At 43.2% G+C, this 21,750-nt stretch overlaps 1 protein-coding gene across 16 annotated transcripts in view; it reads right to left on the bottom strand.

Moving 5' to 3' along the window:
• The window catches only part of CADPS (calcium dependent secretion activator), a 431,306-nt gene that overhangs the window by 134,078 nt on the left and 275,478 nt on the right, over positions 1-21,750 (bottom strand). For 13 of the 16 annotated variants that reach the window (XM_080926838.1, XM_080926837.1, XM_080926846.1 and 10 more), the window contains exons 10-11: positions 16,811-16,919; positions 10,964-11,176 (exon numbers count right to left, since the gene is read on the bottom strand). In XM_080926838.1, the coding sequence (XP_080782964.1) occupies positions 10,964-11,176; positions 16,811-16,919 (322 nt within the window). Of the gene's footprint in view, positions 1-6,625; positions 6,638-10,963; positions 11,177-16,810; positions 16,920-21,750 lie in introns of all 16 variants that reach the window. The other 3 variants (XM_080926834.1, XM_080926836.1, XM_080926839.1) reach the window with 1 other exon arrangement.

Here is a 21,750-nt window from a genome sequence, read left to right on the forward strand (position 1 = left end):
ACGCCCTGCCTCCCAATTTTAACAGGTTGATCAGGCAGCTTGGCTAGCTTTGGATCTAACCTCTTGGATCTCTTGGAAGAGGTTGTAAGCTGACAAGTTGGCCTGGGCCTTACTTTGCCAGTTTGGCTCAGCTAGTTTACTGATCTTCAGTTATGATGGTTAAACCCTAGATAGTCAGCTTGGGGAGAAGGAGGGTCTTTTAAGCACAAGGTGGATATCAAAGGTCATACTTTTCAGTTGTTGGAGCCTCTAGAACACTTTGCTGTTGACATGTTTTGCTTTTCTGATCCCTCAAGAAATGGTCTGAAGAGACAGTTTGGCCCTCTAGGGAGATCTGGACACATCCAGCCTCCCCGCCTCTAAGCTGTCATGGAGCCTCTATGAATCTAGATGGCTGTGTTGATCAATGGCGCTGTCTGAGAGTACATCTAGAGATAACTTCCTTCTCTACTGACCATCTGAAGCAGACTTACAAAAAAATATAAATAAAATCAGTGGTTTCCTCTTTTCAACAATAACCATAAAAATAAAACATCTTTTCCCCTTCATGTCTCTTCTTTCATCTACATGGAGAATGATCCAGAACTGAAATTTATGTGATTTGGAGTTCAGATTGACATCTAATTGTGTTTGTGTGTGTGTGTGTGTGTGTCTGTGTGTGTGTGTGTTTGTGTGTGTGTAGGTAAGAAGTTAACATTGATTATCTTCCTAAATGGCTCACAACTTTATTTGCTTTGACTTTATAAGCTGTTAAAACTATGGTGTGGATTTCAAGCATCTTACTTTTTAGTTGTTGAGTCTCTTGAATACTTTGCCGTTGGTCTGTTTTGCTTTTCTAGCTACCCAGAAAATGTTCTGAAGAGAAAGTTTGGACCTCTAGGGAGACCTGGACACAGACAGCCAGACATAAACAAGGTCTCTCACTAAATCTGGAGATCATTGAGATAGCAAGACTGGCTGGCCGGCATACCTCAGGAATCTTCCTACTACCACCTTCCAGGTACTGGATGTGACTAGCTTTTCTGTATGTCCTGGTGATCCAAACTCAGGTCCTCACGGTTGCTTTACTGATTTAGCCATCTCCCCGGCATCTGGCCTCCATTTTAAAATAATTGTCTTGTGCTGGTGGGACAGTTTATCTCTAAGCCTCAGTTTCCATGAGTGACAGATGAGTCGCCATCTTGGACTGCAGTTTAGTGATCTTTAGGATCCTTGTACATGAGGGTGGTGCATAATGGAGTGAGCTCCAGTGAGTAAGATAACATTACCATCCACTCAGAAGTAGGCTTACTCTCTCAACTGTTCGTGTAACAAAGAATGCCGATATGGTACCTGATTCTTGGAACTAGTCTGAATAGCTTTCCTGAGCTTATACTATGAAAAGAAAATAAATGAGCTGGGAATGCTAACTTGAAGTATCAACTCAAAACATCTGAGTTTTAAGGAGGGATTCTAAGATTTTTTCTTGTCTTCCTTCATACTCCCAGTACTCAGTAGAGAACCCAGAATATATAGAGTACTTGGTATGAACTTGGTTAAAATACTGAGTTTATTTCATCAAAGTAAGTAAACCCGTGTTTTCAGTAAGTGTTTTCTATTTATTCTAAAATTACATTTATTCAACAATATATTGTGTCTTCTGCTGACCATGGAATGAATATTGAATTTAAAAGCCAGCCCTTGGGTCTTTCCTTCCACCATGTGGGCTCTAGGGATCAAACCCAGGTTATCAGGCTTAGCAGCAATCACCTTTATACACTGAGCCATCTCTCAGGCCCAGGGTCTTCTAGTTCTTGATCTTAGGAACACTCTTAGACTATGTTCACAGTTTATCTGTTAGTTAGAAGAGCAGAGAGTTCATGGGGGGGGGGGGCTAGGATGGAATCCATAATCACTGCATTTAAGGCTAAAATATGAATTGTGTAGTATGAATCACATGCAGATGTTTAAAGTTCCATTTATTCCGTTCCCTCAGTGTTTTCAGACCATGTCATAGAGCTGTTGCCTGGATATTAAAAAAAAAAAAAAAAAAAAAAAAACTGGCCAGAAAGGTACCAGCCATATAGTAAGCACTCAGTAGTTGTCTAGGAGTAAACAGGCAGACTTCGTGTGCCTACAAAGCCAAAGATGCCTCTGTATTTATAGCTAACTGCATATCTTCTCGCTTGTTTACATTATTTTAGGAAACCATCAGCCTCTCCCTGTCTCTCCACATAACTAATTCTGCCCTACCCCTACAGAACTAATTCCTATACTCTGCCTGACTTTTTTTAGGCTATGTTCTAATTTCCCCGGCATGAGGAGACAGACAGCAGGGTATCTAAGCAGGTAAATCTGCTCCTTGAGAGCATTCCCTGATCTCTTATTTCCTTGCTAGCCCCTGCAGGGACCAGATCCTTAGCAGGTGGCTATCAACTGAACGAATGACTCTGACACCTTCATCCTAGGCAAGTCCTCACTAGCTTTATTAAGGAGACACACACATGGGGATTCAGATGGCATCTCACAAATCCAAAAGTGGGAACATGTGCTCTTCGGGAAAATCTTATAGGAGGAAACAGAATTCTAGGTGCAGGTGTCTTTGGATACCATTCAGATTGTCTGCTTGTGTCTCCATACATGTCTAGGACCATATGTATTACATATGTTGTCTATTTTAAAATAAAACACTGCAGTGGTCCAGCTGTTCTAAATTCTGTTTCAAAGAACTTGTGGGCGCTTCCCAAGCAGCACCATATAATCATTCCTGCCCTGCCTGTTCTATTCCAGCACTGAACACAGGAAAGGAATGCGAGTTGCAACTCCGGCTCCCTTTGGGCGAACATGAGAACTGACTGATTGAAGAAAAAGAAAACTCCAATGCTCACGTCGCCAGGGGAAAACAGCCCAGAAGTTCTAGGGAATCGCTTTCTGAACTCAGGACACTGGGGTCGCTTCCCCTGAATGTGTCAGAGAATAAAAATGAATTCGAATGTTAGGTTTGGCAAAAATAGCATCAGGAGGACAATGACACTTTGTGAAGCCCAGTGCTGTTGGGAAAGCTGCCTTGGTTGGTACATTTTAACCAGCTTTGTTGCAGTGATCATCGTTGTGAAATAATCTAAAAATACCTTGGATTGAGTAGATTTTGAGTATTAACTTCAATTTTTCCCAGACTCGTCTTCAGGAAGTTATCTCTAAGTTTTTAGTGGTCTGTGAGGGTTTATTGAAGAATGCTGAATGTGGACTATGCGGTTTTGTAGGCTACAGTGGCTGAGGTGTAATCCATACCTTTCAGATGATGCTGGCTGCCCAACCTGTGAGGTTAATTGTGTAGGGTGTTTAAAGTCCTCTGCGGTACGAGGTAGGAGACAAGCTTCAAGATTTATTTTCAATGAGTAAAGTCAACACTGGCATTTCTACCAAGAATTTAAAATCCTATTATCAGTGCTCATCACACAGAGACAGGGTGAAGGACCCAAGCTTATGAAAAGCAGGTAGATGGTCATCAGGCAAATGGCCATCAAAACTTTACCTGAGTTTGGATAGAAACAGCATTTAAGGAATTAAAAAGAAATATTGCCTTTTACAATGCTATCATATTATGGCTCTCATATCCTCATTTAATCTCCTTTATTGAAATTCATATGACTAGCCCCCAAGAGACTACCTGACATTTATGTTACTTCTTGGGTGGTTATGATGTCTGGGCTCAGCTCAAGGTTGATATTTTCTTTTATTTTTATCTGATATGACTAGAAAAGTATGTCATCGTTTTCATAATACCTTCTATTATTAGAAAGCATATTTAAGTGACCTTGTTGTATAAAAGTATATTTTAGGTATATTTACAGTATATACAAAATAAATACACTTTGCTTGAATGAATAATGTAGTTTTAAAAGTTTACATTGCTACCCCTTCCCACTATTATCACAATAGCTTGGGAATTGAAAACAAAAGGTAAATAAATATCTTTGTTTTGTTGTGTTATGCTTTGGAACTCTATGTGAAGATGAGAAGGATTTCTGCTGCTGAACACGATCCTGATAGCTTATTAAGAAATTGTCTTAGAGGGCTCGTTTCTCTCAGGAAACCATTCTATGACAAATTCTGAAATTTGGTGCACACACAGGGGCTCGTTGCTCCGGACAGTGCTGGAGGCAACAGAACAGCTTAATGTAACTGGAAAGTCATCTGTGAACTCCAACTGTAAATTAAAAGGTGACTTTGTGTCTTTCTTATACGGCAAATGTGTGCATGTCATATCTGCTTGACAGTGCAGGAGTGAATGTGTGCTCTGGACAGTAACTAGCAATGACAGTCGTCAGCCTCATCAGAAGACATGACATCAGGAACTGATGATGACTGGTGGCAGCCGGCTGTTTACAGATCTTTCTAGAAGTGCTCTCTTGGTATAGTCAAGGCACTAGGGACTGTTGTGCCCTGTATGAACCGTGCACAGCACGAGACTGGCCCTCCCACGCCTGCTGCCCTGAGGTGCAGTGTGGACCTCTTGCCTGGGAAACGACTTCACTTCTTGGTGTCTCTGACTAAAGCAATCTAATGTGAATGGCTGGGTGAAGACGGTGTCTTTGGAGAACAAGGGTCGCATGGCATTTTAAGACCACCATGGCAAAACACCCAAAAAAAGCAGACATCAACATTATTTCAGGCCTGACTTCCTAGAAGTAAAGATTAAGTAAAAATTATATTGCAACAGAGATTATTGTTTTCAATAATCCAAAGCCAAAATGATAAATGTTTTCCCTATTGCAATTACTACATTTTCAACGAATTGTCCTATTATAATTATTTACGTTTTCAATTAATTTTATATTTCTTACTATGTAAACAGATATAAATGTTCTGTACTTAATTAATAATGTATCTTTACTGACATGATAATACTCAAGCAATTAGGTAAATCTGTTTATTAGTAGTCAATAAAAATGAATCTTCATTTAATTTATTTTCTTTAGATTGGATTATGATGTTTGGCAATATTTGGACCTCACTTACTCTCGAGTCCTTTTAAAAAGCCATTTACTCTTAACAATAACAAGAGTGATTTGTGCTGTGGTGGAGTCATACAAATTACATGGATGCTGAATTCATGTTTTAGTATTGCATTCCTTCAATGTAGCAATTGCAAGTTGACAATAGAAGAAGATGTAGCAAAAACTCTTGTAAAATAAAGCTATAAGAAATAAGGCAAAGGACTGTTAAAAAGTTCTACTCGTACAGCGGTGCACTGCGCAGATACAAGTCAGTTCGCTCAGAACAGAATCATTCAGTCCTCTGGTTATTCATCCTCTCATTCTAGAAACAAAAGTAGAACAAAGTCCTACATCCCCGCTAAGTTCCCCTCTACAGTCAGCTGCTAAGATGCCTTATCAGACATTCAAAAGAAGGGAAAATCAAGTTTAGTATCATCTGGGAGTGGTGGAAAACATCTGTCTGCTAGCCAGGGGTACATGTATGCAAAATAAAAGAGAAAGGAAGGGAGAAAAAGCAAATTAAGAAAAAACAATCAAACAAAAAAAAAAAAAAAAAAGAAAAAATGCTACTTTTAAATGATCAGGAGGAATGATATGACCTACAGTTTTCTAAGTTAGCATTCAGATAACTCAAATACATATTTGCCTGCTCTCTTGACCAGATTGTCTAGCTCTCTCTAATGTTACGTCTTCTCGAAGACAGCTTGATCCTCTATGAATAAAGAAATTGCAAACTCTCTTTTGTTAAAAGTAGAATAGAGAAAGATTTTCCTAAAGCTTTAAAGTATCGTTTTTTTTTTTTTTTTTGTTTTTGTTTTTGTTTTTGTTTCTCGGAGGTTTCTATTTAGAAAAATTACTAGAAATACAAATGAAGTTGATCAAGTTACTGTTGCCATTGTTCCTGGGGGAGAAGCAGAATGGTGGAGAGTTCAACATCCTCCTGGGCAATGCGAGACCCTGGACCAGAAACCTCTGTGAATAAAGAAGATGAACTCGTTCCCGTCTGTAACTTGCCATTTTTGTGTATGAACCATGTATTACAGCTCCGCGTTCAAAATCAATCCTCAGTGGGTTTTATTTGAGGATATACTAGTAAGCCAAGTTGAATATGTTTTCTAGGGCTCAAATAGTTTATTAATTGTAGCTTGTGATTTCAAGTATTGTTCAGTTAAGTTCAGTAGATTTCCTGCCTCGTCTTTCTCTCTGCTGCTGTAGCCATGGTTACACCATTCACAGCTGACAGTTCTCATCTTTTGAATGGGGAAGGAGGACCTACAACAACACCACGTCGTCGTTGTGTCAGAGTGCAAAATGACCTGTTTCCAGGCACTGAAGGCCATTTCCTTGTGACATTAATCAATACTCTTAGAGTGAAAAACATCAGACGTTCCTGGTTGGCTTTACTCAAAAGTTCATTTGATGCCAATATGAAAGCCAAGGAGAGGAGGCAATTATGCATACATGACATGCATCCTGGCTTCAGTACGGAAGCTTACGATTCAAACCTAAGGTCAGGAAAATAACACGAGAGTTGTGCTACAAAGTCTAGACATGAGGGAGATTGAGAGGAGAGAGGAAGCACATTGCAGGTGTCAGATAATCGAGTGGGATTATCTGAGCTGTGCTAGCTATAGGGGAGCACTTACCCTTCAGTCCGGCTAGAAGTTAGCAGGGTAAGAAGGAACAAACCAGAATAACATAAAGACTAGCAACAAGGCTCAGGAAAGCAGACAGGAGTTCTAACCTAGCAGCTACAGTTCTTGGGTTTGAGCAAAGATTGAACGAGAAAACTTAAAATGAAACAAAAAAAACGACAACGACAAGAACAAAAATCAACCTCCCCCAAACCAGCAGTATTCAATCCCCCAACTGTTGAAGATTATCTCATTGGTGAGAAAAATAGAGCAGTTCTCAGCAACATCCAACTCGGGTGCATGAGGTACTTAACAGTTGTTTAGTTAAGAAATAGACAATAAAACAGTAAATGCAAGCACTATATAGGCAGCAATCATCGACCAAATGGCAAAGCTTAACATACCTTCTTTTCCCACCCCACACTAAATGAGCTCTATATCGTTTCTCTGTAGGATTCTCTCATACCCGCAGACGGGGATGAGATGTAGGTGAGTAACCACCTAGCACAATGAAATGTGGCTATACTCAACTTCAGATTTGGGCATTTTCATAGTGTGCATTATTGACCTTAGAAACTGGAGAATTACAAGTATTTGTTCAAAAAAAATTGTGGAACTAGGTACCAACTCATAAAAAAATAACTTAATTAAAATGGAAAAAATGAAATCAACAGCACACATACAAAATAAAAACCACAAAACAAAAGGTTTGAAAGGCTGATGGGACCCTCCCCAGATCTTCGCAGTCACAAACAAATGAATAGCAGGATCTATTTTCCCCAGCTTTTCCAATTCCATATAAATACTCCACTCCACTCTTTCTTAGACGTGTCTTTTCATTTTGAAATTGAACTTTTGAAATTGAAAAAAAAAAAAAAAAAAAAAGCCACTGCCCCCAGAAAGTTAGTTAAACTGAATTTGGAAACATCCCAAAACACAGATACCCTCAACTCTCCCAAATGCAAAATGTCCCATTCCCAGGATTCCTTGGAACAGACAGCGACAGGACAAGATTGGAGTGTTTCTTTTTTTTTTCCTCTCCCCAAAACATTCCTATGTGGCTTCCTTTTCTATGTAGTTTCTGTCAGCTGTGTAAATACTAAGGCAGCAATTACCAAGTGAAGTCGTGGAAAAGTCATTAAGACTTCTGGCAAGAGCGGGAAGCACTTTGAACAAATACTCGGAACCAAGATTTAATTAGGCGTGTGCACAGTCAAGTATGTAGCAATGACCCTGACCTTTTGGAACTTAAGGAAACCTTTTTAAAATGCAATACTTGATTTTCTTTTTCTTTCTTTCTCTCTCTTTTGTTTTCTTTTTTCTTTCCCTTTTTGTTTCTAGCTAGGAAATCTGTGTTTTTGTTCGTTTTTTTGCAAAGATAAGTGAATGGCCAAGGTTTGCTATTTACAACTATAGTGGAATTGATAACTTTGTTTCCCCTGCTTTGTAACCTCAGTGACCACCATAGCTCAGTTTTCCCTATACTGAGGAGTTTCTGGGATGTGGGACTTGGTTGCTGCACATAGGGAAGCCTCAGGCAAATAAGGGTCGATTTCCCACACACAAAGGTTGACCTGTTTGGTGGTTTGGTTTAAGACAATACAGGGAGCTGTTACTGTTACCTTGCTGTAGCAGGTTCCACTGAGGCCACACTGTTCTATGTGAGTTTGCCAGGCATAATTGCCCATGACAGCACTGAATACAGAGCCCTGGTCTCCTTTCTGATCTTTCCCGTGGGTTTCTTTATCCTGAACTGCAAATGTTTCAAGTCTGATGGAGCTGTTTACATCTTCACTGGCTTCCTCTGCTGCTTTCTAAGTTTGGGAAGCAGAAGTATCCTGGTGTACTGTGGTTGAATGAACAGTCTGAAGCAGGGTGGGACTCTTCAGATGAAGCAGAGCAACAGTGGGGACATGCAGATCAGTATTACTGGGTTGCACTAATCACTGAGTCACGACGTGCATCTGGGAAGACTGGGCACTGAACAAGTCAATAGGTGCCGTTCACATTACTGTCTGTGAGAAAGGAGGCTCCTGTAGTGACTAGTTGGAATGGCTGGATGCGCCAGCCTTGTTCTTTGAGAACCAGGTAGCTGTGAAGGCTCCCCACACTCTCTGGAGGTCCTTCCCTTCTATGAAGAGTTTAAGGGGTCACTAGAGACGGTAAACTGGCCAAGGTTCTTATAAATTTTATAGGCACATACTGTCACATTTGGTTTTGGCTACTTTGTATAATATATACTATAGAATATGCAAGGATGATCTTCTTCTCTAATTCTACCATCCAGGATTTTGCTGTATGACCCATCTAAGGTGTTTCAAATAGGGTTGTTACATGCATCTAGTCACAGAGATTTCAATTGAATTCAATCTGCTGCTTACAAGGGATTGCACTTCAGCTTCAGAATGAAATAAATCATGTCTTTATGGGAACTCCAAGTATATTTCCTATCGCTGAAGGATAATCCCGCCATTTCTCCTCCCAATTTTACTCCTACTTGTCCCTTCTCTTTCCTCTGCTAATAAAGGAATAAAGTGCCAAGCACAAGCCAGGCGACCACTTCTCACCCTGGGCGGATGGCAAAGGAGACATGAGATGCAAAGTGAAATGATCTTGGGAGGATTGGAGACCATTTGGAAAGAAGAGAATTTTCCAAATATCTCTGGAAATAGGCCTTTCATGAACTTGATTTGAAGGGTGATTATAATTAGGATTTTTTTTTCCTCTCATACAGAGAGAATGCAGGAGGGTAGGGTGGGTAATGTTCTTTCCAGATGTGCTAATCAGAGGCTGTCAGGCAGCGAGAGGGGAGGACCTGCCACATAGATGTCCTTTATTTAGAAATTAAATAAATACTGGATATGCCTCTGTCAGTCAAGATCTTAGAGCAGGAAGTTCAAGGGCAGGCATTGCAGGTCTGTCCTCTCTACTTGAGTTCCAGCTTCACGGGTTTCTTATTCTTTCGTGGTTTTCTGTGTGAAAGGGTCTGTATGGAGTTGTCTGTCAGGTTCCACCGAAGAACTCATCTCCCTTTAAGAAGGCATCGCTATGGAGCTGGGGGCCCTGGTGAGTAGCGTCTGCCTTGCTCCTAAGCCCCATACCTTTGTCAGATGGCAATATGCAGCGCAGTGGGACTCACTGAAAAAGTTAATCTCCCTCTACAGTTTCTGTAGCTTTAAAATCATTACATACACACTCAGGTTTAGCTCTAGAGCAAGTGTCTCAGGGAAGCACAGCCTCTGCTTTGGGCACTCTGTTCTTTCAGGGACCTCTGTCCCCAAGCCCACACCTCCTAGATCTGGGAACAATCGCCTTAGCTTTTGGACTCAAGCTCTGAGAAGGCTTCCTTGACTGTCTATTTGCCGAACACCCTCTTGATCTGGTTACTCACCACCTTGAAATATTTGCCATGATATCTGTCAGTGTGTGAAATGATTGGCTTTGGGGGAGGCTGACAGGGGGTACCCTGAATGTTCCCTGGGAATCAGATGCTGTAAGAGCCAAAGAGTCTCATGTGACTTCATCATTAATATGTTTCCTTGCTAAACAAGTACTCAGTGACCTATGCCGAAAGATGGAGCTTCGTACTAAAAGAAGAAACCATCATGATAGTTCTGTGAATGGACACACATTTTAGTTATCCTTAGACAAGGCGGAGATCTCTGTGCAGAGTAAACAGTGAATCTGCACATCTCTTAGTTTATTAATTTTTCTTAAAATAAAAAAAGCTAGCTTTCTCTCTCACCTTATCCTGTGTTTTAGAATTATTGGGAGATTTGAGACAAAAAGTGACAAGAGAAAAAGTACGGAGACACAGAGGCAGGTGAAACTGCAGATGGACTGGGGCCGCGTTTGGGTCTCTGGCATCTCTGCTCAGAATGTGATTTTAGGCATCGTGGTTTTTTCCTTCTTTCTACTGCATGTGATAATGTCATCATTTATTTTTAAATGTTTCTAAATTGCAGATTTAAGTTTATTTCGAATCAGCCCTATTTTTAAATTCCTTTTAATAGGAGGAGACGAATCAACAATATACAGAATCTACTACGTTTGAGGGACTCAAACAAACACACATTTGGCTGTGAATTCCAAACTCTCGGCAAAATCAAAAGATAGGCATAAATATAAAATATTCATTCCCTTGTTTAGTCCTCAGTAGAGAATTGTCAAGTATTGCACTTTAAAATTACTTTCATCTAAGATTTTGCCCCAAGTTTCACCCTGCATTAGCTACATGCCCCTAGCAAATGTGATTTTAGAATCTTACATATAAAGGCAACTATTTTTTTTCTCATTCAACTTTACTTTGCAGAACTATTTTTTTTTTTAAGAAATGGCTTATGTACTTACAAAATTGGGAGATGGGGGCATCCAGTTGAGGCACATTTCCGCCCTTGGCATTGAGCTTCTGCACCTGGGTAGGGGGCACAGGTTTGTGCGACTGCCCGGTGGCCCTGTACATAGCCTGGACCCACAAGATTCGATCTTGTTCATCGTCACTTGCAAATATCACTGTGTCCCCTTCTTTGACTGCATTGAAGAAGGCTCGGCCACCCTCCAAACCTGCAAGGAAATAAAGACCACCATCTAAGCTGAGCTGCGAGAATGTCGGTGAGGAGCGGTCCCTAGAAAGCAATTCCCACTGCTTTTCCTGGGACTGGAATGGGGAGGAGCAATTTATCTGACTTCTGGATGGGGCATCTGTGAACTACTTGGCCACTGAGTGGGACCAGGTGTTTAAGAAACATTTTAAAGCTAGCTCATGTCTCATTCTTTGTCTTGCTAGTGACAATATATCAAACAGCCAGATTAAACCTCTGTTTATAAACACAATTCTTCCCTAAATCATCATCATCATCATCATCATCATCATCATTATCATCATCATCATCATCATCATCAGCGGCAGCAGCAGCAGCAGTACCACCACCAGCAGCAGCGTCACAGCAACCACTTCTTTTGGCCCCTTCTCCCTTCAGCTACTCTTCTGTGGTCCTTCTCTTCCCAGTGAAAAGAACACATCTGCTGAGGCCTCTCTGTCACTTCTGACACACCTAGGCGGTTCGATCAAGTGCAGCTTCTGATCCCCACGTTCCGGCAGTGAAGCCTGAGATCCTGAGCTTCCAATAAGCTCTCTGATGATGCTAATGCTGTCGGTTAGAGAACCATCTTTGAGCAGCACGGAGCTCTCTCATTTGACCTTAAAGCCCCTCTAATCGGGCTGCTGCCTGCCTAAAACCTCTGTTGTCAAGGCCACCAATGACATTAACTTCGCCTTATCTAGTGTTCCAGGTGAAATCCTAACCCACTCACTCTATCCATGAACAGCAGCAATCCACAATCTCTTCTGGCTGAAAAGTTCTCTTTCAAGAAACCTGATAGCCCACTTACCTCCCAGCATGTGGTGACTGCTCTGCTTGCTTTACTCTCTGCTCCTCCTCTTCCTTCTCCTGACTTTTTAAATGTGGAAAGCTCCTGATGCTCTGTTCTTTCATTCCTGTATTTACAGTTCCTGATGATAACTTTTATGTGCTAAGAATGTGCTGACAGGGACTTCACAGTCCCCTCAGCACTTAAAGTCCTCCCTTCAGCTCCATGTCTGGACTGGTGGTGGCTCTCTGGACTTGTGCACTTGGATAGACATCTCAAACATTTCACAACCAGCGCTGACATCTTACCATTGTAGGGGAGCTGAGCCCATCTGGCTAGAAAGTGCGGTCTGCAATCTTTGGGCTAGTCTAGAATCTTTCATTAGTTTCTCCCCCGGGTACTGGTGCTGTGGTTACCAGAGCAGGGACCCTTCTGCTGCCACTGGTGCTGGCTCCTGAATCTGGCTGTGATTACCTAGAGCAAACTCCTGTCTCAACCAAGCACCTAGAGTCTCAGGTTCTAGTGCCATTTCTCAGGACTGAACCCAGTCAATGCTTAATATGATGAATAGGTCAGGCTGTTTCTCTGCTCAGCACACCAGAGGCCCATTCACTGAAACAACACCCCGGTTCTGTCAATCCACATCCATGGACTCTCTGCCTGTAGTCTCTCCTCTTTCATGAATGTGTGTCATGTCTGCAGGATTCACATCCCCTCCCCCACTTGAAAGTTACATTCTTATCAAGTCTTCTTTGACCTATATCTTTGATAATTATCTCTGGTAATCTCAATTTTTCTCTATTATTCTTTTAATAAAAATTTATTTTATTTGTGTGTGTGTGTGTGTCTGTGTGTGTCTACATGTAGATTGGAAACCAGAAGAAGATGTCAGATTTCCTGGATCTGGAGTTGTAAGTGGTGTGCTTCCCAATGTGGGTGCTGGGAAAACTGGTTCTCTGCAAGAACAGGAAGTGCTTTCATTGCTGAGCCCTCTCTCCAGCCATCCACTGTCCTTATTAAGTTCTACTAAGCTTCCTAGTGCAAATTTCATCAAACAGACCAAGGTTTTATCTGACTTAACTTCTTCCCATTTCTTTGGTATCTAGCATAATGCACAGCACAAAATAGGTGCTCAAAAAAGATTTGTTGCAAAAATGATCTCAGTTTTTTTTTTTTTTTTTTTTTTTTTTTTGAAGGTAGTTCTCAAGGTTAGCACCTAGAACAGAGCCAAGTTAGCTCATGCCCATCAACATATCCCAACGCCTGCTTCGGTGAGGCCGTGCCTGTCCAGCTGGATGTAAAGCTCATAGCTTTGTCAGATATGTATCATCTCCCCATTAGCTAAGAGCCAAGAGGGGCAGGAATGTTTGATTAGCATCTCCCTGCTGCCGGCAAAGCCAGTCAGGAGTCTGTCTGAGGCAGAGCTGCGCTAGGTGTCACTGCAGTGGTGTAAATTCTACACTGAGCTAAGTGTGTTATTCCAGGTATCTCTTTTGCAAGTGTTAATGCATTGTGGGGATATTTCATTCATAATGAACAGGGGCTAGGGTCAATAAATAGCTACTTTCTTTTTAAGTTATTTATTTATTAATACTCATCTATCTGTTTTTATGGGGATGTGCGTGCGTGTGCCTGAGAAGACCAGAGGAGAACATCAATTCCCTGAGCTGGAATTACAATTGGTTGTAAGCCACTTATGTGGGTGCTGGAACCCAGACTCTTGTCCCTCTGTAAGAGCAGCAAGGACCTTAACTAAGGACAATCTCTCCAGTTCTAGCTAATTCTTTACAAAGAGGATCCAGTGATCCAATACCAAAGCAGCTTTAAGAGCTGTCTTGTGGTTTTGGTTCTGAGAAGATATTTACTTGGTTTCTCATAACCTGTACAAAGTGTGTGTTCTAGCAAAGACAGGGCACACTTAACAACCTGGGTGTCTGGACGACCGGCTAGGAAGGACATTTAAAAGTTGAGGAAGAGCTTTGGAGGCATGCCTCAGTGAGCGTTGAGGAGACAAGAGGAAGACTGAGTCACCAGACCATGTCCTATTCTCCCCCTAACCTTGGAGATGTGCCACCTTGTTACAATCAATAGACACCAGGGATGACCTCACTGGAGACACTTCCCACTGCCACAAGCCTTGCACGGAGTTCCAATTACATGCGTTCTTAAGGTAAAAAAGAATAGGCTACAATGGTGCTGAGCCCACCAACAGGTTACAAAGCCTGAATGGGGGGGGGGGGACATACACTAATGCAATTTTTGACTAGTAGGCTGACTTTCCATAAGTGTCCCCTAACCTCTGAAGATATGACTATATTGTAATTAATTTGCTTACACCTCCATAGATAAAGTTGGCCAAGTGTTTAGTATACAGGAGTTAGGGGAGTATGAGAATTTTGCCCTATCTCTTTCTGGCTCCTCAGTAAGGACCAGAGATTTTTTTTTAACAATAAAATACAGAGCTTAGGGCCCGGGGCATTAATTCAGTGGCTGAGTGTTTGCCTAGTATGTGTAAGACCCCAGTGTCCATCCCCAAGATCACAAGCAAGAAAAAATAACCCTAGTTAGGGCAATAGAAGTATTAAATTTCCATTTCATCTAAAAATTACTTGGGAAATAATTAGGACTTAATACCAGAAAAGGCAGAGAGAAGCGACTGCTTGTTACCTTCAAGAACACAGTCAATCAACTTTGGATTTACATCTCTCATGAAGAAATCACATCTTCTTGGACAATAAACGAAGCTTTAAGAAGTACAGGCAGAGACGGAACACTAGCTCAGTTGTTAAAAGCTCCGTGCTCTTGTAGAGGACAGAGGTTCAGTTCTCAGCACCTACACAGCAAATCACATCTAACCCTAGTTCTGGGGATCCATCGCTGTCTTCTGGCCTCTGTGGGCACTGCACTATGTGGTATACCTACATACATGCAGGTAAAATCCTCATACACAGAAGTCAAAAATAATATAAACTTAAAAATAAGAATATCCAGATAGAAGCTCCCCACCTCCACCTTCTTGCCATGGAAGCTCTGATTTAGTCTGTAAATCCCATGGTTAACTTTGCTGCAATTGTTCAGTGACAAGCGCTAGAGGGTGACACGGGTTGTTCCCAGAGAGCCTGAGACCTCTCTGATTTGTTTCTTAATTTGAAAAACAGGATGACGCTTCTGATCCCACTCACTTGTGAGATTGTCATGAGGGTCCAGTGGGACTGTCTTGACAGGAATCCCTGACATACAATGGCATTGGTGGGCATACAGAAGAGGGGGTGGGGATTGGCTTAGCAGGAATCCCTGGCATAAATGGCCTTGGTTTTCCTTGCCATTTTGGCCTTCTGGCCTCTGTCTCTAAGGTATACATCTTAGGCACAATTGATTTACTCTGTAAAAGTAAACCCCGAGAGAGAAATATAAACCACCTCATAGTGTCCCAACTTCTGGCTTTTTAATGCAAAATCCTGTCATTCTGACATGTTGCCCAGAATGTTCATTTCAAACTCCTGTTTATTAGGAAGGCTTCTGGGCAAATTTTGAATTCAGATCTTACGGACGCAGCACTGTATAGGGGACACTCCAGCAGGATGCAGTTACAAACAAAATTTGCAAAGGGTTTGACTTGCTCAAATCCCCCTGGGCCAGTATTTTGGGGAGCTGATGTCTCTAGTTGGGCAGGAACCAGGTCTTTACTGTCATACCTTTTTGGGTTAATACCCCACAATACTCCATCTTATCGCAAACTCTGCTCCCCCCCCCCCCCCCCCCGTGTATTTTGCTGCACGTGGAAGAGCAATATGGGAGTTGGAAAGAAGATTTTGGGCCAAATGATGCAGCGTGGTTGGAAAAGCCTTGTGCAGAGTTGGCATAGAAATGAACTAAGGGAGAGGGCTGCTGGTGCTTGTTGCTCATTAATATGCTGGAATGATCTCGCACCCCTCACCCATTCTGAAGGTTCTTTGAGACTGATTTCTATTCAGTTTTCTGGGAAAAAAAATAAAATGGGTATGGGGAGAGGTGTGAGGGGGCAGGATGTGGAATGTATGTGATGTAGAACTTACAAGAAATGCCACCACTTGCAAGGCGCTCTTCAATACATAAGCCCAAGTGTGTCAACGCTTCCACTCAGAGAGAGGCATCTTGTAAGGAATACAGCGAGTAGGGCAAGTTTCTTACCCCAGTTCTCCCACCAGCTAACCTTGTATGGCTTTGGACTCTGGCCAGGGACAAGAATGCAGGGAGGCAGCTTCTCTTGGACATCAAGACAAAGATGCACACTGGAGTTGAAGTGATGGCTTAGTTAGGGGCTGAAGAGTTGACTCTGTTGGTGAAGTACTTGCCATGCAAGAGTGAGGGTCTCATTTCCAGCACCTGTGTAATGGCTGGGCTTATACCCGACAGTCTAGTGCCGGAGGGGACAGAGACTTTAGCAGTTGATTGGTCATCTCTCCAGCCTAGCCAATCACTGAGCTCCTGGCTCAACAAGGAGAGAAATCGAATACTCCTGATTCCAACCTGTGCTCTCCACATGCACAAACATGTACACTCATATGTACACGTGAACATACATATGTACACACAAACCCACACACCATTGTCTCACATGAATGCATCCCCTGGTATACAAGTATCTATTCTTTCTCTTGGATGTTTTCAGCAGCATACAGTAGAGTACATCATTGATGTGGTCCCAGGTACATAAATGACAAAGCATGTGCTTTCTTATTGCCTTCCAACCAGAGACTCTGTGTAACAGGGTACTGCCTAACACAGACCAACTATCTTGCCAACATGAGCTTGTCTTTTGCTGGGGCAAAAGGGAGGGGTGGGTACCTGGCTGAGGGTCAGTGTAATCCACAGTGTAGCCGTCCAGCTGTAGGAGTTCCTGAGGCTCCGCTTTCTTTTCTCGATAGCTGCACATGGCGAAAGTGTACTGGCTGACCTGCAGGACAGAAAGACAGACTGTGAGACTGGCCCACCAAGGCTCATTTCCCTTTAGAAACTGTCCACATGTAACTGAAGCCCCAGTGCTCCTCTGTCTCATTCTCATAGGAGATAGCATCTGACAGGGGCCCAGGAGGCTAAAGCGGGTTCATGTGCAGAATGGAAGAGTCTGTCCCTGGAACTTAGTAGGCGCTTAGGAACAGTCAGCTGTTATCATTACCGTGTCTGGCTTTTATGTTTGTCAAGTGTCTGCATGTTCATGTGGGTGCTGGGTATACATGTGGATGTGTCCGAGGTGGGAGTATGGTTACATGAATATAGCACTGTGTGATACCTCATACCACATTGCTGTTCCTACAGTGACTGGGTTAAACACACACACACACACACACACACACACACACACACACACACTGCCACTGTAGCAATAGTTCTCTGTGTTACCCAATATAATCTTGGCCTGGCTGGTGGCTGGGGCTACTGTGAATGCAGACAGAATGGGGCTTCTTCGGCCACTAGTTAGAGAACAAAAATTCTTTGCAGTTATTTAAATGTCCGGAAGATGGCTTGGTGGGTAAAGCGCTTGTCCTCAAGCACGAGGACCAGCGTTGGTTCCCGAGAACTCATGTAAAGCCACAGTGGGTAGTGAGAATCTACAATCACAGTGCCCCTATGAAGAGAAGAGAAGCAGAGGTGGGAGATGCCTGGAAGCCCACAGTCTGGCCAAACTGCCATACCTGGTCAAGAGCAACAAGAGGTCCTGATTTCAAACACCGTGGGCGTCAAAGACTCACACCCAAGGTGGTTTTTTACTTGCTCTATGGCATTTAAGGACTTGAACTCACACAAAGGTATCTCCCCCCCACCTCTCTCTCTCTCTCTCTCTCTCTCTTTCTCACACACACATACACACACCACATTCGTATATAGCAAGCACTGCTTTCGTCCGTGCTGAGTTTGTCGATTTGTTTTTGGCCACCCACTGCTATTGAAGGGGCACTTGCAGTGACTTAGTAAAGTCTTCCCTCCGTCTTAGACAAGCGCTACAGTGACATGCTGTCACAAGCAATGAGCACTCGACTGCTAGGTGCCAGTCACAGCCAGGCAGCCCCAAGCCCCGATGGCATGGCCGTTGTCACTGGTGCCCTAAATGGCAGCCCTCACTTTACTGATACTGGCATTCCACGGCAGTGCAGGGTGGCGCGCCAAGCTGCAGGCCCGCCTTCAGGACGCTGTTGTCACTGTGTATCCGGAACTGGTGAGGACGCTCCCCTTTCCTACATCTGGCCCTATTGGCAAGGGGCCCGCGGCAAAGCAGGCCTACCCCCAGCTTCCAGCCAAGCTCATAGGCACATTCACCTCAGCCACGAATGTCAGATGCCCCGGGTAAGGACAGCCACGTCCCTCACTCCTTACTGCCCTTTATTGAAAGAGACAATTCTAAGACTTTGAACCCAGCTAGGGACAATTGCAGTCTCCCCCACAGTGAGACTGGTTTCTTTTTAAGGGCAATTAAGAAACTGGATTCACAATAGGTTGCGCTGTCCTGAGTCCTGAAGATTCGGAGCAAGAGGAAAGAGAGCATTCACGCGGCTGTTGGTCTGCTGGTGCCCTCTGTTGGCTTCTCATGAGAATTTTACTGCCCAATTTGGGCTTCTGAAGAATGAATGCACTGTCTTCAAGGTTTGACCAAAAGGAGAATGTTCATAAGGTAACATGAACTAGTTCCTTATAGCAAGCAGAGCACTCCAAGACCTACAACAGATGTCTGAGTGTGAATGGGGGGTGGTCACTGAAGCTGAGTTCCTGTGCAGGTCCAGTATATTGTCTGTCTTTCAGTCTCAGAGTTCTCGTCTGTGTTGTGCTCCCTTCCTCCCCTTGCTCCCCCTCATCCCCTTGCTATCCCTCATCCCCTTGCTCCCCCTCTTCCCCTTGCTCCCCCTCATCCCCTTGCTATCCCTCATCCCCTTGCTCTCCCTCATCCCCTTGCTCCCCTCCTCCTTTTGTTCCTCCTCCTCCCCTTGCTCCTCCTCCTCCCCTTGCTCCCCCTTCTCCCCTTGATCCCCCTCATCCCCTTGCTCTCTCTCATCCCCTTGCTCCTCCTCCCCTTTCTCCCCCTCCTCCCTTGCTGCTCCTCCTCCCCTTGCTCCCCCTCTTCCCCTTGCTCCCCCATCCCCTTGCTGCTCCTCCTCCCCTTGCTCCCCCTCCTCCCCTCACTCCTCCCCCACTCCTGTGTATCATCTTGTTACTGAGTAGTGACTGATATCTCCACAGCATGTGTGATGAACATACTGGAGTCACTCTGTCAGTGTGTGAATAAGTAGTCCCTGTGTATCTGACCCCATCATGCAGCACACAGGGATATTTCCCTGTAGGTGACCAGTGCTTTGAAGGAGCACCTCTTTTCTTTTTACAGTTCCACAATCAAACCTAATCAAATAATACTGGGCATTTGCGAAATGAGTCTGACATATGGTGGGGGTGTATGTTTAATCTATTACACTCTTCTCCACAATTTACAGTCTCTTCTTTCCAACCTGCGGCTGGTCCTACCTACAACAAATTCTCCATGATGCCCTCACCACAAAACAACGACAGGAGCACAGCTAGATCTCTCCTGTGGTGATTTCGAGTAGTTCTTTCACCTGGCAATAGGAGACATGGTAGAGTTTGTCAGTGACATCAGCCAGAATGTCACCAATATGCACCAATAAGTCCAGATAAGAACCACAGAAAGCCTGTGATTTTGAGCAGGCTTCTAGTCCTCCCGAACCCTTTGCTTTTTCCCTTTCCTAGTTCAGTGGCTCCCGCTCTGCAGTGCTGTCTGCTGCTGCCCTCTTCTGGACGTGACGTGCCCTGCAGGCTGAAGCCGTACGACTTGGTAAAACAAAGCCAAACAACAACCCCGGCAACAACAACAACAACAACAACAACAACAACAACAAACCTAAACCCAAAGAACAACACAAACAAACCCGAGGTGACTCACTAGGAGTGTGTTTTCTTTGAGATTTGACAATTTACTTTAGTCTTCAAAAGATGGGAGGATATTCTTTGGACTGTTATCCAAAGTTTTAGATGCATCTCAGTTTTCCAAGAATGCTTGGAGGTCACCAAGGAGGTAACAAAGATTTGGAAACTTAAAACGTTGTAAAACTGCCATATCTCACTAATAGAAAGCTATCCCCAGAGAAATGCAGAATTCTCCCTAAACTGCAAATTATGTTCATTTTGAGAAGTTCTGGGACTGGACCCATGTTCTCGCACATTCTGGGTGAGCTTTCCCCACTGTGCTGCATGCGGATTTGGATTTACTTGGATGAAAAGCTAAGGAGCTGGAGAATGCTGTTGTGATCATGATACTGGCAGAAGCTAGGAGGTGATTTTTGAAGTCAGAGAGTCCAAGTAGCACAGAGTAGCGATTTAATGGTTTTGAGTGACAGGCACAGGACTTACAGGGGGAGCTTTGGCAATGGTCCTCAGGGTATAACTGAGGATGCACTCCTGGGACTCCTGAGGCTTTCACCGAGGCTTTCACTGAAGTTTTATTTTACACGTGACCAGACTTTTGTGACTTCAGTTCATTTTCTGCTGCTTTTAAAGTAGAAAGGGGCTTATAATGAAGTGGGCAGCAGTTGCCAACATTAGCATCTGTGTGTGCACTGGGTGAGGGAAAATTACAAATAGGCAAATACTTTTAAATCAGACGAGTAAATCAGAGCCTTAGTTGAGATGGCTGAGTGCTCAGTGATAGAGCGTGATAGAACAGGCCTAGACCCAGGACCCTTGTCGGATCCCCATAACTGAAAAGCAAAAGTATAGGACAAAACAAATCAAGATGTTGGCGTGGTGGTGTCTAGCCTTAATCCCAGCACTCAAGGAGCAGGAAGACCGTGTGTGTGTGTGTGTGTGTGTGTGTGTGTGTGTGTGTGTGTGTTTGGTGAGAGTATATATATGAGAGAGAGCACCTATCTAATAAAACCTAAACAAACAAACAAACAAACAAAGCAGAAGATGAAAGCAGTCACTGGAAAACCAGTTTGGCTTGTTTCCTGTCATTTGCAACTGGAATGTAACTCTATGCACATCCTTCAGCTGAACTGTGTGGAAACACACTCTCACTATTGTAAATCGCTCAATGTATATGTCTTACAGTCTATTTTTTTAAAATAATAGTGAATCTTGATGAGTTGCTAAAATACTGCTAGCCGAGTCACTTTAATTAGTAAGCATTATTTCTCTTATTCAGCTGTACTCTCTTTTTTGGAACCTGAGAGATTCTACTCATGATGTCTGTAGGAAATTAGAAACAGAGTGTAGGTTTTAGTAAATGAATCCTAGGATCTTTTGGGTGTGTAAATTTCTCTGGGCACCAGACCCACCTAAGTGTTCAGTTGGATGAGGCAGATGCAGCCTGAAGACCTATGCTATGCTCTACAGCTAGCTGCTTATCAGTCACCATTGTAATTTTTAAATTACTTTTGTTTATGTGTGCAGATGTTTCATGTGCATGTATGTCTATGAACCACATGGCTGAGGAGGCCGGGAGAGATTGTCAGATCCTTGGAGCTGGACTTATAAGTGGGTGTGGACCTCCAGATGGGTGCTGGAATCAAACCTGGGTCTTTTGGAGACCACTGAGCAATCTTTCTAACTCTAGCAGCCTCTGTCTTTGAACAGGTCACGTTAGCATGTTGAGCCTCAGTTTTCCCTAATGTTAAACTTGGAGAGAATTTATACTTACTGTAGTATAGATATCTGCAAAGACCGGCTTCACAAACATGTTGTGAACACCACAGGACCGTAGAATTTTGCATGTGAGGGAGATT

The sequence above is a fragment of the Micromys minutus genome (genome assembly GCF_963924665.1).
Source record: "Micromys minutus genome assembly, chromosome: 12".
Taxonomy (NCBI): Eukaryota; Metazoa; Chordata; class Mammalia; order Rodentia; family Muridae; genus Micromys; species Micromys minutus.